Raw genomic sequence first — 15084 nt, 5'->3', positions numbered from 1 at the left:
CGAGAAAGGGGAAGAAGCCTTCAGAAAGTTCACCTTGGGTTTTCCTTTTCTTTACTTTTGATTCTTGATTTGAAACAAATTCTGGATAAAGTTTTTATAGGGGATTCCTGTCGCTTTTTCACTCTGCCCTCTATCTAGATAAAGTTTTCCGTGGAGACTTCTTTCGCTTTTTCGATCTGCACTTTCTGTTAATCCTGTTTTGTAGGAGTAAAAAAAGATGGTCATGATTACAAATTCTCTACGTTATGGTGCAACATTTAGGGGCCGTTTGGATTCTTTTATTTTGGCCTTAATGGATTATGCTATTTGACTTTAAATTTGACATTACATAACTTTCTTAAGCTCACAAATAAACCGATCTCAAATTCATAGGGTGGGAGATGAAAATAGATTCTATAGATTATTATGCTATAATTCTATTCTCCAACTTATAGCACACTCTTCAATTCCCTTCCTTACAATAGAAATACAACATATAAGTATGTCTCTTATATGCCTAATAAAAAATATACAAATATATTCCATATATAACTATATTAGCTTAATTAATCTATATCTAAATTATAATTATTAGAATGAATTTAATTCCAAAGATCTGAACAAGCCCCACATTGCAATTCCTACGTGCTACCCCAACCATGGACGTTTGCCATTGTTGAATTCTAATGACCTTCGAGCATGATGCTTTGAAAGTAGTTTTGAAAGCAAACTACGTATATGATTTCTAAGTTTTCAAACTAACTATTTTGAACAACCATATAGGCCCCTATCGGATTTTGGTGGTTGAATAACAAAAGTCCATTTTAGAGACAAAAAAAACATTTAAATGTTGTCACTTGAAGATTGTAAGAGGGAGCAATCCTATCATTGAACACCTATGGACTTCGTGAAGCATTCTTTACTCTAGAAGGTGAAGTCTCCTAGATGTTGCCCAGCGAGCTCCCAATAGGTGCCACGCTACAGGAAATCTGTGAAGATTTTGATTTTGCCTCCACAAAGGAAGAAATCAAGGTAATGAAAGGCGAAGTCCCTCTGTTGGGGTCCTTTGCTGATGTTAAGTGCTTGAAAGAGACTTGCCTCCCTAGAAAACTCATCAACGAAGATGTAGGATTCACGACGGTGAACCAAACCTGGGTAAATAAATCATGTATCTTCTTTGCTTGTTATTTATGTTATTGTTGTGCTGATTTTTGGGTGATTTCGCCCGATCTACTTGTTCTTATGTTTGTGGTTGTTGGTTCTGGAAGGAATCAACTCACTACATTTCCATCAACCCTTGGTAATATAGAATCAATTAAATAGATGTAATCCCTCTTGATTTGTGTTCTTCTCGTTACTCATTACCTTAGTAAGAGATCTCTGGTTCAGACTAAAACTCTGATGTAGACCAAGCCTTCAGTCATTTTAGGAACATCAATTCACCTCTCTCAGGTGGCATCTCAATCCTTTCACATTGATCTCCCTAAAGGTTAATCAAAGTCTTATTCGACTCCTCCAACCGAAAACATGTTTTTTGTCTTCATTTGAAATTATCTGATCTTGGTCCCTAGTGGTTCTGACAATGGTTTTGGTCGACGCGGCACCATTAGATCCATTGACACGGTGCCACTCCAATCGTAAGGGAGGTAAATCAATCTATATTGTTAATCAAGGGAGTTAGATATACTTTATAAAAATATCATAAAATAGTATAAATATTATCCAAATATTTTCCCCATAAAAGCTCTACAATTAAAAATTCCAAATCTGAATATTAGAAAAAAATATTATATAATAATTGTTTTAGCTTAGAAAAATATAAAACCATTTTTTTTCTAATATCATGTTCTACGTTATGGTACCTAGCTAGTTTGGAATTATTTGATTCTTATACGATCAACTTTTGGTGTTTATTGGATATTATATGATCTCGCTATTTGTTATAATTTGTCCAAGATAATGACACACTACGTATGAGTTTAAGTGACTCCACTGATCTCATACTTTATTCTATTTAGTATGAACATATGTGACATCTCAGCACTATGAGATGGATATGGCTGCTGCTGCTTTTTTTTTCTAGTCTGGGCAACGAACATACAATTTAACTACGTGATTGGTGCTTGGACATGTCCAACTAGCTAGATACCACCATATCACAAAGAAACGTCCTTTTACTGCATATGATGCTTTATGTTTCTCGTTTACAAGCATGCAAATGAATTCTATTTGGTGAGGTTTGAATTATTAGCAAAAATATTAGCCATGCGATTGATGTGGAAATAAGTTACAAAATGTTGTGAGCTGGTTTGGTTCCTTGTCATTGAACCCGCTCCATGGGTTCGAGTCCGTAGATTCAAGGCAGGTATATGCGCTTTTCCGAATTTAATTTATCATATTATATAGGGACAATTGGCCACGGGACATGCCAAATGAGCACCGACGGCTGGTGGACACCCCAAATCCGCAAAGTTGCTGCTGGACACTGTGTTTCCACTTTGAATTGTCAGAAGACACCGCGCCCGGTTTCAGCCAAGAAAGGTGATGATTTGCCTAAATTGCCCTTGGCCCAACTGGTCAGCCCATTCTTCTTCCTCCCCCTTTCTTTCTCTGTGCCGGCCGCCGGCCTCCCGCCGTTGAAGGAGAAACGGAGGAGAGGGCGCCGGCAGCAAGGCGAGCTCCGCGCGGACGCGTCATGAATTTGGGGCAAAGGAGGCGCCGGAGCCCGCTGTTCCCGGCCGGAGGAGGCTTCCCGGCCGCGCTGGCGCACACATGCGCCCATGAGGCCATGGCGGAGCCGCAGCTCGCACGCGCACCCATGAGGCCGCAGTAGAGCTGCTGCTCGCGCGCGCCGGCGAGGCCATGGCGGAGCCGCAACTCGCACGCGTGCCCATGAGGCCGTGCGGACCGGCTGCTCGCCCGTGCCGGCGAGGCCGCGGCGGAGCTGCTGCTCGCGTGCCTGCCCGCGAGGCCACGGCGGAGCTGCTGCTCGTGCGCCCGCGAGGACACGGCGGAGCTGCTACTCGCGTGCGTGCCCGCGAGGCCGCGACGGACCGGCTGGTCGCGCGCGCCGGCGAGGCCGTGGCGGAGCGGCTGCTCGCGTGCGCCCGCGAGGGCCACGGCGGAGCTGCTGCTCGCGAGCGCCGCCATGCGTGGCCAGCTCAACGGCGGCGCGCGGCGCGGCCAGTTCGGGAGCGGCCAGCGTGCTCCCGCAGAGCTGCTCGGCTCGGCTGGAGGTGGTCCGGCGGCCACAGGCACTGGCGGCTGCTACCGCGTCCTCGCCGCGACGGGCTAGCACCGGCGACGGCGACCGGGGAGGAGAGGCGCGGGAGCTGCGATGCGCCGATAGGGAGGCATGGTGCGGTCGTACGGAGGAAGGGCGCAGCAGCGAGGCGACGGCGTGAGCTCGACGGCCGGCGGCAGCGAGGGTGGGTTCGTCTGGGAGGCTGTCTGGCTCGCTGACGAGGACCGCGTCGCGGCGGATGGAATGGGCTGACCAGTTGGGCCAAGGGCAATTTGGGCAAATCATCACTTTTCTTGGCTGAAACCAGGGCGCGGTGTCTTCTGGCAATTCAAAGTGGAAACACAGTGTCCAGCAGCAACTTTGCTGATTTGGGGTGTCCACCAGCCGTCGGTGCTCATTTGGCATGTCCCGTGGCCAATTGTCCCTATTATGTAACACACAACGCTGTTTTTTTCAATGGTAAACAGTGTGCCCACAATCTCAGGAATTGTGCTCACATGGATGGATGTGCGTGTATGCGTTTATAAATGACACGTGTGTTTGTGATATAAGTAAGATCAAGTACGCGACTATTACATGACACTTTTGCTATCGCGAAGTCAGTAGGACTCCTAGGTAAACATAGACTAATTATAACTATAACGGATATAAGAGTATTTACTAGCAAATAAACACCAAAAAAAGAATGTATAAGGTCAAAATATTTCTAAGCTAGGCTTCACAAGACAAAACATGTTTTTTTACAAAAAATAAAATAAAAAACAAGCTAAAACAAAATTTATATGATTGTTCAAGATTGAATCAGAATTAGGATTTTTAATTGCATAATATTTTCTAAAAAGAGAGATAATATTTTGAAAAAAAATGTTTCTACAACATTTTGATAAAAGTATGTTTGACCCTAAACTATCATTATATTCGACATATAGTTAGAGGCTCATAGCTGACGTGGCATCAGGTATGGCTCCACGTCAACAAATACTGCTATCAAAATCACTCAAGAAGCAAAAATTGAACGGTGGAGGAGAAAAAAGAAGACTAGTTTTCCGATTAGTAGAAGTCAATCGGACTTTTTAGCAATGTTTACCAGGCGAAGCCGAATGCAGGAGCCAAGAGCCATTTTTCTCTCTGTCCACGAGCTTAATGGGCTTAACTGTCAACGCGTTGACTGGGCCTCCATTTACTAGCCCATACGACGGTCTCAGCGCCCGACCCGAGTAACCGTAGCCGACCTCTCTCCTCGTCATTTCGTCGTCGTCTCCATCTCGCTTTCGGTCGACCCAGAAACTCCCCCACCAAAATCTCCTCCCCCTGAAGTCCCGAAGCTCGCGGAAGCGCCGAGATGTACCACCCCACGAGAGGCGGCGTCCGCGGCGGCAGAGATCGTAAGCTCCTTTCCCCTCGCTCTCCTTCCCATCCGCATCTCGATCCGATCTTACTCGTTGCACGGAAGGAAATCGACCGCGTGATTAGCTGCTAGGGTTTCGATGCGTGCGGCAGCTGGGAAATTGCTTTCCTCCATCGGCGTTGTAGCCACTTCGTGCCACCTTTGTTCTGTTGTTGCGTAGGAGATTTCGCTTTTACTCGCGTTTGTGTCTAGGGCAGTTCGGAGGGTCTTCCTCAAATCAAATATATAATCCTTTTTAAAGCAAACATGATAATCTGCCACAGTGAAATCGCCTGAATCAATGTTAGCAAAGCTATCTTTATTCTGATTTTCCATCTGCAATGGCCTAGATTAAGGCTGTTTATATGTGAAGGTGAAACACAAACACCGCGTCCATGCAGAATGTCTGACGGTCCCTATATCTATACCATGTCTCAAAACGTGTAGGTACTGTATAAATATATTTATTGTTCATACTTTGATTCGAACTGTATCAAGAAAGCTAATTCTTTTTTTTTTTGCGAATTAGCTAATTCCCTTTATTGAATGTGCTTTACCCTGTTTTGGTGCCATATACATCAAAGGGATCAGCTTGATTCCTCTAAGTAACAATAGGAAACTGTAATCCAAGAAAATGAACAGAATGATTAATTGGAGTTACCTCGCTAGTCTATTCGATTGTGCTGTTTATCTTGTTTAGAATTGTTCTTTCAGTTATGGTGATATAGTCCAGTGCTATGTTGTTTATGATAAACTCAGGAGAGTGTTGCACTTCTGACTGAGGCATTGGTGTGTAGTTGTACCATATCTTATGCTGGCTGCTCTCTTTTCAAATGGACCCCCTTTTGCTACAGAACACACATCTTGAACTTTCAATCCTGCAAGTTTTTGGATGCCGCCTGGTTTGCTTCGCTGTGCGTTTTGTTTGTATTAGAAGTTTGTTTTCACAAATTGCATAGTTTTTCTCATCCGAGAATTCCCCACCTACTATCAGGCAAAGCATACCTTTTGATCTTTGCTAGAAGCTCTTTTGCATATTATTATCATGTACTGCTGTCTACATTTTCTTACTTCATTTGCACTCTGGCTTCTTTTTTATATGCCATGGAACATAAAAAGGGACAGTGGTTCTAACTGTATATTTATTCCTGCAGAATTCAAATGGGACGATGTGAAGGTTGACAAGCATCGAGAAAATTACCTTGGTCATAGTGTTAAGGCTCCGGTTGGTAGATGGCAGAAAGGTAAATATTATCCTGCCCTTTTATCTACCTGCTGTCCATTTTTTTTATGCATACTTCACTGACTGAACCTTCTTGGTGGAATATTGAGATATGGACTTTCCTATGTTATTGCTCTGTTATAAGCATCAGATTATTTTTCTTGTTCAACTTAGTCCTGTTATGTGAAATGATTTAGCTTGGCACCAGCTCACTGGTGGTACATATGTGCTACTCCTATTCAAGTAAGGGGTGCATCTAGTCTGTTAGTCTGGAGGTTTGACAAAATTATTGTTGAAAACATTCCTCTTGACAGTTTATTGATACCATTTCTGTTTGGATGAACCAGGATGTCTCTTTAGGTAGGCCTATAAATAAAATATGTTTAGATTTTTATCAAGTCAATCATAGGTGAAGGGCATAAACTGAGCAAGCTAGCCAACCTAGCTACTCATGTCTCTAAATGAACCAATAGATTCCTGGTACAATCAGAGTTAAGCATTTACGCTGTACAACTTTTTAGTTGTTCATCTTTAGGAGGAATACCTTGTGAACATTGTATAGGATTATAGGTCCCATGAGCCAGTTCCATAATGCTTTGTGTCTGTGTGTTTTTGCTACCTTTTGCAATGCTTTACTTGTACCATAGGTTTTAGTCATGACCAGTTGACCACCTTATATTATGTCATAGACTAATAGTAGCAAAACCCTCTGCTTGTATCTGACAGGGCTTGTCAATTGTCTTGATGGCTCTGTCACTTCTGTGCTTACAGTTGCTTGGAATGGCAGTGCTGTGGACTGAGTTCTCGAGGCCTGTGATTTGCTAATTACTAATAGCCATATGAATTCTGCATGTTGATATGATTGATTGTGGCTATCTATTCCAGGAAAGGACCTTTTCTGGTATACTCGGGATAAGAAATCTGACACGGAAGATGCTCTGAAGGAAGAAATCAGGAGAGTGAAGGAAGAGGAGGAACAGGCTATGCGTGAGGCTCTTGGCTTAGCTCCTAAGCGCAGCAATCGACCTAAGGGCAATCGCTTGGATAAGCATGAATATGCTGAGCTGATTAAGAGAGGATCAACTGCAGAGGACTTGGGAGCAGGGCATGCTGAAGCAGCACAAGTACAAGGTCTAGGATTGTACAAGTAAGCATCCAGTTTTGAGAGCAACCATCCCTCTTTTGAAATGTGATATCATGTTGAAAATTGAAATGTGATATGCAGTGTCTGATAAATCTTACAGTGTTTTTATTTAATTGTATTTGGTACATATCTAATGCAAAATTGTCTCCATGACTTCAGGGCTCATCGCGATGAGGGCGAGTCGAGTTCTTTGAACCTTGATCATCCTCAAATGGAGCCTGAGCAGACTGACCTCCCACCAGCACCCAATCAGGAGGATTCGGAAGATGATAGGAAGGGGAAAAGGCGGCGTGAACGTGATGAGAGGAGAGGGGAGAAGGAGCGAAAACGAGATAAGCATGGTGATGGAAAGGAGAGGAGGCGAGACAAGCATGAGAGGAGGCATGACTCTGAGGACAGGTCAAAGCGGCACCGCAAAGACAAGCAGAAGAGGAGGCATGATTCTGATTCTGATTGATAATGGCCCTGCGCCTGTATTACTATCGTGTACTGGGATATTTCACACCCATGGATCTGCTTTTATTTGATGTAGTGTAAACTGTAAAGTCAATGCATATGCCTACGCTTTAAATTCTGTTTGCCCAGATGCTGTTAAAGATAAAATGCTCTTTATGCTCTAATCTAGTGTTTGTGGTATGAGGTACAACAATTCATTGGCCTCTCCACTCAACGTTATATACGTATGAGGGCATATTATTGTCAAGTTGAAATGCTTGCATAAAAAAGACTCGGGGGAGAGAGATGCCCCCCTGATTTTGTTCTTAAGAAGTTTGTGCCAGCCTTCGAACCTGGACTGGTGCTAGGGGTTTCATAGACCCCGAACTTCAACTTCAACGGTCTAGTGTAAGGGGTTGTTTGGTTTATGCAGGAACTCCTAAAATTTCTGTCAGATCGAATGTTTGATACATGTATGAAGTATTAAATATAAACTAATTACAAAACTAATTGCATAACTTGTGACTAATTTGCGAGACGAATCTTTTAAGTCTAATTAATCAATGATTTGACAACGTGGTGCCACAGTAAACATATGCTAATGACAGATTAATTAGGCTTAAAAAATTCGTCTCAGAAATTAGCCTTCATCTATGTAATTGATTTTGTAATTAATCTATATTTAATGCTCCTTGTTAGTATCTAAACATTTGATGTGACATGAATTTTAGGAGCAACTGAAGAACCAAACACCCCCTAACTCTTGCACATACGTGTCTGTCTAACTAGTGTAGCTCTTGCACATATGTCAACTCAGGTGGGTAGGTTTCACAGAGGGTGTTATGTCATTTTGATAGGTTGGTTTATGCTAAAAAGAATATACCTCGTGTCCTCGTCTATTGGTTCGTTCTAAAGAATAGTGCATTTCCAACATTGTCCAAAGTGAAATGATGATTGCACATATGTCAACTCAAGTGGGTAGGTTTCACAGAGGGTGTTATGTCGTTTTGATAGGTTGGTTTATGCTAAGAAGAATATACCTCGTGTCCTCGTCTATTGGTTCGTTCTAAAGAATAGTGCATTTCCAACATTGTCCAAAGTGAAATGATGATATGTTATTTTGATATGGTGGTTTGCTAAAAAAAACCTATCTATTGTTCGTTCTAAAAAAATAGCACATTGCGAACTTTATTCTACCCTGTTTGAAACCTAGATATTAAAAGCCATTCCATCAATCAAATTCCATTGCAGGTTTTAAAAAGGAGTTGAATTGGCTAGAAAGTGATTCAAAATCCTTTATTTTATGTTTGGCTAGATATGGAATTTGTTTCTTGGAATCGAATTCAAATAGATGTTTGGGTATGCAAATACGTAATCAACAACCAAAGCTAAGAGCATCTCTAAGAGATTCTCTATTTCCTTCCTAAATGTTAGGAATAGTGATTTTGATAAAAAAAACTATCCTCCAATAGCTTCTCTAAATGGTTGTTCAAATATAACCATCTTCTATTTCGGATTTTTCAGCTAGCTAAAAATAGAAGACGAGAATAGGCTCTCTAGACTACGCATGAGATATAGAAAAACTATTGAAGAGTGAAAATATATAGAAAAGTGATATTTATACAAATGACTATTCAAATGATGATTTAGAGAGTGAGATTTAAAAAAGACTTTTGGAGATGCTCTAAGGCTCTCTACAAGAAATAAATGCTTTCTCTCCACAACGTGTACATGCTATGCTCTCTACGGATGGCCGTGGAGAGAGAGAAAGGAAGGGTGATGAGAAAGAAGACCACTCGACTAGTCTCATCCGATGGAAGGTAAGATAAGAAGTGCACGCTGGGGGAAGAAGCTTGGAAGCGGCTGGTTGCGAGCAAAAGGAGGAGCGCAGGAACTTGATGCATGTTAAAATTCCGGACTAACAAAATTCTTCTAATGTCAGTTTTCAATTCTTGACCGCAACCAAGGCTAGACCAAAAAAGTGATTCAATTCAACCAAATTCTAAAGATCCAAACATGACCCAAGTAAAATCATCTTGTGTTTGATCAAGTTTATAAAAAATATTTATGGTACTAAATCGTTAGATTTATTATGAAATATATTTATAGCTTGTCTATTTAGTGTCACGGATATGGTCTTCTCTAAAATCTAATTAAAACTTTAAATAAATTAACATTTGACTTAGAACATAACTTGAAACACACTTGAGTAAACAAAAAAAAAATCATAAAAAGGTCGTCAAGGACATGTTTAGTAGAGCTCCACTCCTATAAACTCTATAAAGTACAACTCTACTCTCCAACTTACACCATGAAGCATATGCATGCACCTGTTTGGTTTGGAGTTCAGCTCTAATTCCATGAATTGGAGGTCTTAATGTGAATTGCAATTGCCATTTATAGACTTGGAATGTTGTATCTTTAGGTGTTTTAACATATTCAGTTTTTGTGAGTGATATTTATCTGTACTAATTGTTCTTACATTAATATAAAAAAACTAAACTAAGCTCTACACGTCATTTTCTAAGTTAATTACTCTTCAGCAGTCAATGTTCCTTGGTCATTTTCTAGACTTTGCACGTATGTGGCCTTGTGTCGCGACGACTTGTGACATGTATGGATTTTGACTTCGAAAGCTTAGCTGCACTCAAAATTCTCCCGGATGGCCAGATGCATGGTTTAGGGTCTGATTTTTTTATTGTTCGGGTAACATACAATTTTGTTGTAGTTTAGCTATAAAAAATTATGAATTCTCTCTTGTGAGTTGACCTTTTATTTGTTGACTATTTAATATTATTGCCTAAAACTTACATATGAAATATAGAAACTTTTTTTCTTCTTATAAAAAAGTGTTCTGTGTTTCGAACACCTGATTGATTTAGCTTTACATGATTTTTTTCTGAAGTACTTACAGGTGTAGACTGTTGGGCTTACTTATTTGCATTTGCGGACTTGAGCATGGATAAGCTTTGACTTACTTCGGAATTTCAAGTTGGACAAGGCAGGGGATGGGTTGGATCCCAATTTCACCTTCACTAGGCTAGCTCTACCATTGGTAGGTGGAGAATCTATTTTCGCCGGTCTTCAAGTCGTGGGTGACCTCCAACCTTCGGGATCTAGAACGCACTAGGGTTGTGAGGGAGGGCTAGCTCGGTTGAATGCGTGAGGAAGAGAACAAGTGGACAGTCATCGCACATGTTGGGATCAGAGGCAACGAGATAGCGGATACCGCCTTAGATCTCATCCCCATGAGCTTCTCATCAGTCTCGAGTAGAAAGAGAAGCTACAATGGAGATAGCTGATCTAGCCCGTGAGTGAAGAACAACGTTGAAAATAGCAGGTTATAGCGACCTGAAGCTTCTCCCCACTATGTTTTTACTTTTTTGCTGTGTTGGTTGCTATCAGGCAATAGAGACAGCTAAACAGCTTAACAACCTATAATATTTATTTAGAAGTGCTAAGCAGACTCTATATGTTCGGTCTTCAACTTACTTATCAGTTATGTTATGTGATCACTTGAATTTCTACTAGAATAGTGGTTGCTCTAACCTATAAATTACATATATTTTCTCAAAATGTCAAATAGCTTAGCGACCACTATTAGTTTGAGCAAGCCACCATTAAATGTCATAGGCCACTACTATCAACATTCGTGACGAAGCAAGGAGATTTTTACCTTGATATGGTGGGGCCCACATCTAGGAGAGAGATTTTTTTTTGTTATATGGTGCAGTGGGTCTCACATAAATTGCTATACACTCAGGGACAACAGCCTGTTCGATTGGCTGGTTCGTATCGTTGTTGGTTTGTGAAGAAGTACTGCTGGCTGGTCTGTGTGAGAGAAAAATACTGTTCGGGCTAGAAATTTACGGTCGTTTACGATAAGCCACAGCTAAACGAATATGTTGTTGCTAAACAAACTAGCACCTACTCCGTATTGCACGTACACGGCCAGCGTCAGTAGGCATTTGCATTTAATAGCTTATCAAACATATGCATTTTTAATGACATGACGATGTTTTAATGAAGAGAGAAAAAATAAGTTTTACGAAGATAAAACTCTCTCAGCACAATTACAACTCTCTATAAGTCTTTAAATTAAATGATTATTAAACTTTAGTCTAGAATGAAATTTTACACTAAGAGTAAATGTTTCTACCAAATTTCATTTTATTCCTTATGACACGGTAGTATTGAAAACAACGAAATTAAACTCTTCACCGAGACCGACACAAGTGCAATGCACTTTGCAATCTCGTGCAAAGCCTGGAAACTTCAGCGGTCAGACACAGTAATTGAGCCCACATACAGGCCTCTTCCAAGGAGGCAAGGGTAAATATGTATTTTCATGGTTAACTCACAACGAAGGCAACGACGAGGCTTCGAATTAATCCCCACCCGTTTTCCTTCCAAAAACACGATTGTATTTTCCCACCCCACAAAAGCTTGTTCGATCGATTTTTCTTTACTGTGTCTGACCGCTGAAGTTTCCAAGGAACGAGACGAAGCAAAGGCTTGTCACAGGTAACGCCCCTTCCAGAACGATCCGCTCCTCTCATCCTCCTCGGAGTCTGACCTCTCTCGACCCGTGAGATCCGATCGAATTGGTACTCTCGGTTTAATTCCTCTCCTCGGGTGAATTCGCGTGCTGATTCCTGCTGCCGTCGATTATTACGCCCTAGGGTTTTCGTCAGCGGCTTCTGTGGCGGGGCGCCATGAACAGCAGCAAGCAGGCGCTGATTTACAGCTTCGTGGCCAAGGGCTCCGTCGTGCTGGCGGAGCACACGGCCTTCTCCGGCAACTTCAGCACCGTCGCCGTCCAGTGCCTCCAGAAGCTTCCCCCAAACAGCACCAGATCCACCTACTCCTGCGACGGCCACACCTTCAACTTCCTCGTGGACCGCGGCTTCGGTACCGTGGTTTTTTTGCCCCCTTCAGTCCCCTCCTCTTTGCTTGCGCCCCTCTGCGGTGAGGCGTTCAACCGTGAGTTGACTTGGCACCATTGTACACATGCTGTTTGATGTAGTGTTCCTAGTGGTCGCCGATGAGGCCGGCCGGGAGGAGCGTCCCGTTCGTCTTCCTAGAGAGGGTTAGGGAAGACTTCATGCACCGGTATGGGTCCAGTATCGATGAGGAGGGGCAGCACCCACTCGCTGATGATGCTGATGAGGACGACTTTCTGTTTGAGGACCGGTTCAGCATTGCCTACAACCTTGACCGCGAATTCGGGTATGAAATCGTTGTTCAGGTGTTCGATTTAGATTAGATGTACCTGTATTATGTGCCATGAAAGAGGAGGGTATCTGATCAGTGCTTATGTTTTGTTGGTGTAGCCCGAGGTTGAAAGATCATATGCAGTATTGTGTCAATCATCCAGAGGAAATTAACAAGCTCTCCAAGGTGAAAGCCCACCTGTCGGATGTCAAAGGGATCATGATGGACAACATTGAGAAGGTATGCCCTCAGTTTAATGTTTGCTATCCAGAGAGGTATCATGTTGCATGCATTTCACTTTTTTACAAGCAAATGCCAAATAGGAGTATTGCACAAACAAGGCTCTTAACTCTGCTGTTCTGTGTGCTCATAATTTCTTAGCTCTATTTGAATGACATTCAGAGACAACATGATACTATTCTGAGCGTCATTTATTCCTGTTGTATTTGAGCAACCAGTTGGTAGAGAATATGTTTTTGATGTTTCTCAGTAGTGTGGCCATCACATATACCTGCAGTTTGGTAGAGACTATGTATTTATAAAGTTTCTGTGGGATAGATTAGTTTTTTTGCTTAAACACACAAGGGACCTGTGTATCATTGAATTATAAGAAGAAAAAGGGGGTAAGAACCCTTACAAACACACACCACACACCCAGATTTGTAAATAGCCATACACACCTTTTGCATTGAAAAAACACACGACCTCAACCTATGATCCACTGTTGTTTGGCTGAAGCGTAAAAGAGATTAGAAATGCCTCGTGCTCCAGCCAAACCCCACAAATGCAGCTCCTCACTAGCGAGCAGAAGAGCTCTAGCCAGGATAGGAGATGCCACATCAAACACACCTAGTGCGGTGCAGCCATAAGGTCCAGGCTCCTAGAGTATAATAAGAGAATAGACACCCTTCTGAAATTGATTGTTAACACTGTAAGAGAAATTGTCAACACACACCTGTGGGATAGATTACTTTGTGCTAAATCTGACCTGCCTTACATGAAAATACTTATTAAGAGTTATTAAGAAGCAGTTCATGAACATTGGTGGTGTACTGGTGTCACTGGGTACAGTTTGAATAACTAATAGAACATCTATTTCTGTAAGTACTCATTAGGTTGTAGGTATAATTTGAACAAATTATGGTTTCCTTCTATTTTAGACCAAGACATACCATTGTTGAACCAGCCCATTGTTGTACCTAGTCTAGATATTATTTTTGAAGATCGTGTACTTTTTATCCCAAGTCTTCCACCTGGCAGTATAGCTCAGCAGTCTATCTTTAGGGTCCATTGTAATTAGCATTCAACAGGAGAATCACTGTAATCAACAGTGACAACTCCTTATCTTTAAACTTAATCGAGATACCTCTTATGCTTCTGCCATATTAATTAGTTCCTGACTATGCTGGACTTTTGGTCAGATATTGGATCGTGGTGAGAAGATTGAGCTTTTGGTGGGTAAGACAGAGACCTTACAGTCACAGGTAATTTATTCAGTGTTCTATGTCTGTATGATGACGTAATGTGAAATCCTGTTATGAGAATCTGCATTCTACTTTGACTGAGATATTTTTTTTAAAAAAATTGTTTCAGGCTGACAGCTTCCACAGGCATGGCAGAGAGTTGAGGCGAAAGATGTGGCTTCAGAACCTGAGGTTTAAGCTGATGGTGGGTGGCGGCATTGCGGCTCTGATTCTCATCCTTTGGCTGATGGTCTGCAGGGGATTCAAATGTTAGAGCACACTTGCTCGCCTTTTCTTTTCAGGCGTTTGATGTGTTCGCCGTGTCATGTGCACAGAATCGCCTCCAAGTTGTGTTTTCACAGTGTTACCGGTACCGCAATCATGTAGTGGACTTTAAATCCCCGCAGTCTTTCCCATGTTCCATATGATAATGGTAGGAAGCTGGAGTACGCGTGAGAACTGTGTGGAGGAGATATGACATCACGACTTAAATATCTGTACATTCCAAAATGCAAGCTCTTATTATTTGGGCGGTCCCGTCTGTACTGGTGCCAACGATCATTGTAAAAGCAGAACGCTCTTTGGTGTGTGTTTGTGGGGCCTCAAGCTATGTTTCCCTCATCATCATTCGCACGAATCGCATGTGCCATCTGCCAAACGCCTGGAGTGCTGGACCATCGATGCTGTACGCCCATTTTTTTTGGCCTTTTGCGACGATGTCTAACTACCGACTTGTTCAGATTGATCCTATACTTTCTCAAATTGCTGCCTATACTTTGATCGACTACATACAATACACTTCTGAGAGGATAATTGAGCAAGTTTTTTTTTTCTTATCAATGTACAGTCAGAAATTTCAAAGCCCAAATAATCCAAGAACAACAATGGATGAAACTACGGTTCTGTCGGATGGGTCTCGTGAAACTAAGGGTATGATTGTTTTGGCTGAGGCTAGCGGAATGCAAGTTTCTGCTAATTGGTTGCATATACTATATT

At 42.0% G+C, this 15084-nt stretch overlaps 1 protein-coding gene and 1 pseudogene across 1 annotated transcript; both read left to right on the top strand.

The window, feature by feature from the left end:
• Nucleotides 1-4454: 4454 nt before the first annotated feature.
• Nucleotides 4455-7596, top strand: LOC136473052 (uncharacterized). The gene is made up of 4 exons (XM_066470751.1): nucleotides 4455-4608; nucleotides 5765-5854; nucleotides 6718-6979; nucleotides 7136-7596. Exons 1-4 carry the CDS (start codon nucleotides 4566-4568, stop codon nucleotides 7431-7433), a joined length of 693 nt encoding a protein of 230 aa, XP_066326848.1. The 5' UTR covers nucleotides 4455-4565; the 3' UTR covers nucleotides 7434-7596.
• Nucleotides 7597-11777: 4181 nt separating this feature from the next.
• LOC136473051 (vesicle-associated membrane protein 727-like) lies at nucleotides 11778-14679 on the top strand (annotated as a pseudogene).
• Nucleotides 14680-15084: the final 405 nt, after the last annotated feature.

Source organism: Miscanthus floridulus, chromosome 8 (assembly GCF_019320115.1).
Source record: "Miscanthus floridulus cultivar M001 chromosome 8, ASM1932011v1, whole genome shotgun sequence".
NCBI lineage: Eukaryota > Viridiplantae > Streptophyta > Magnoliopsida > Poales > Poaceae > Miscanthus > Miscanthus floridulus.
Note: the sequence above shows the minus strand (reverse complement) of the source record. Positions and strands in the feature narration are given on the sequence as shown.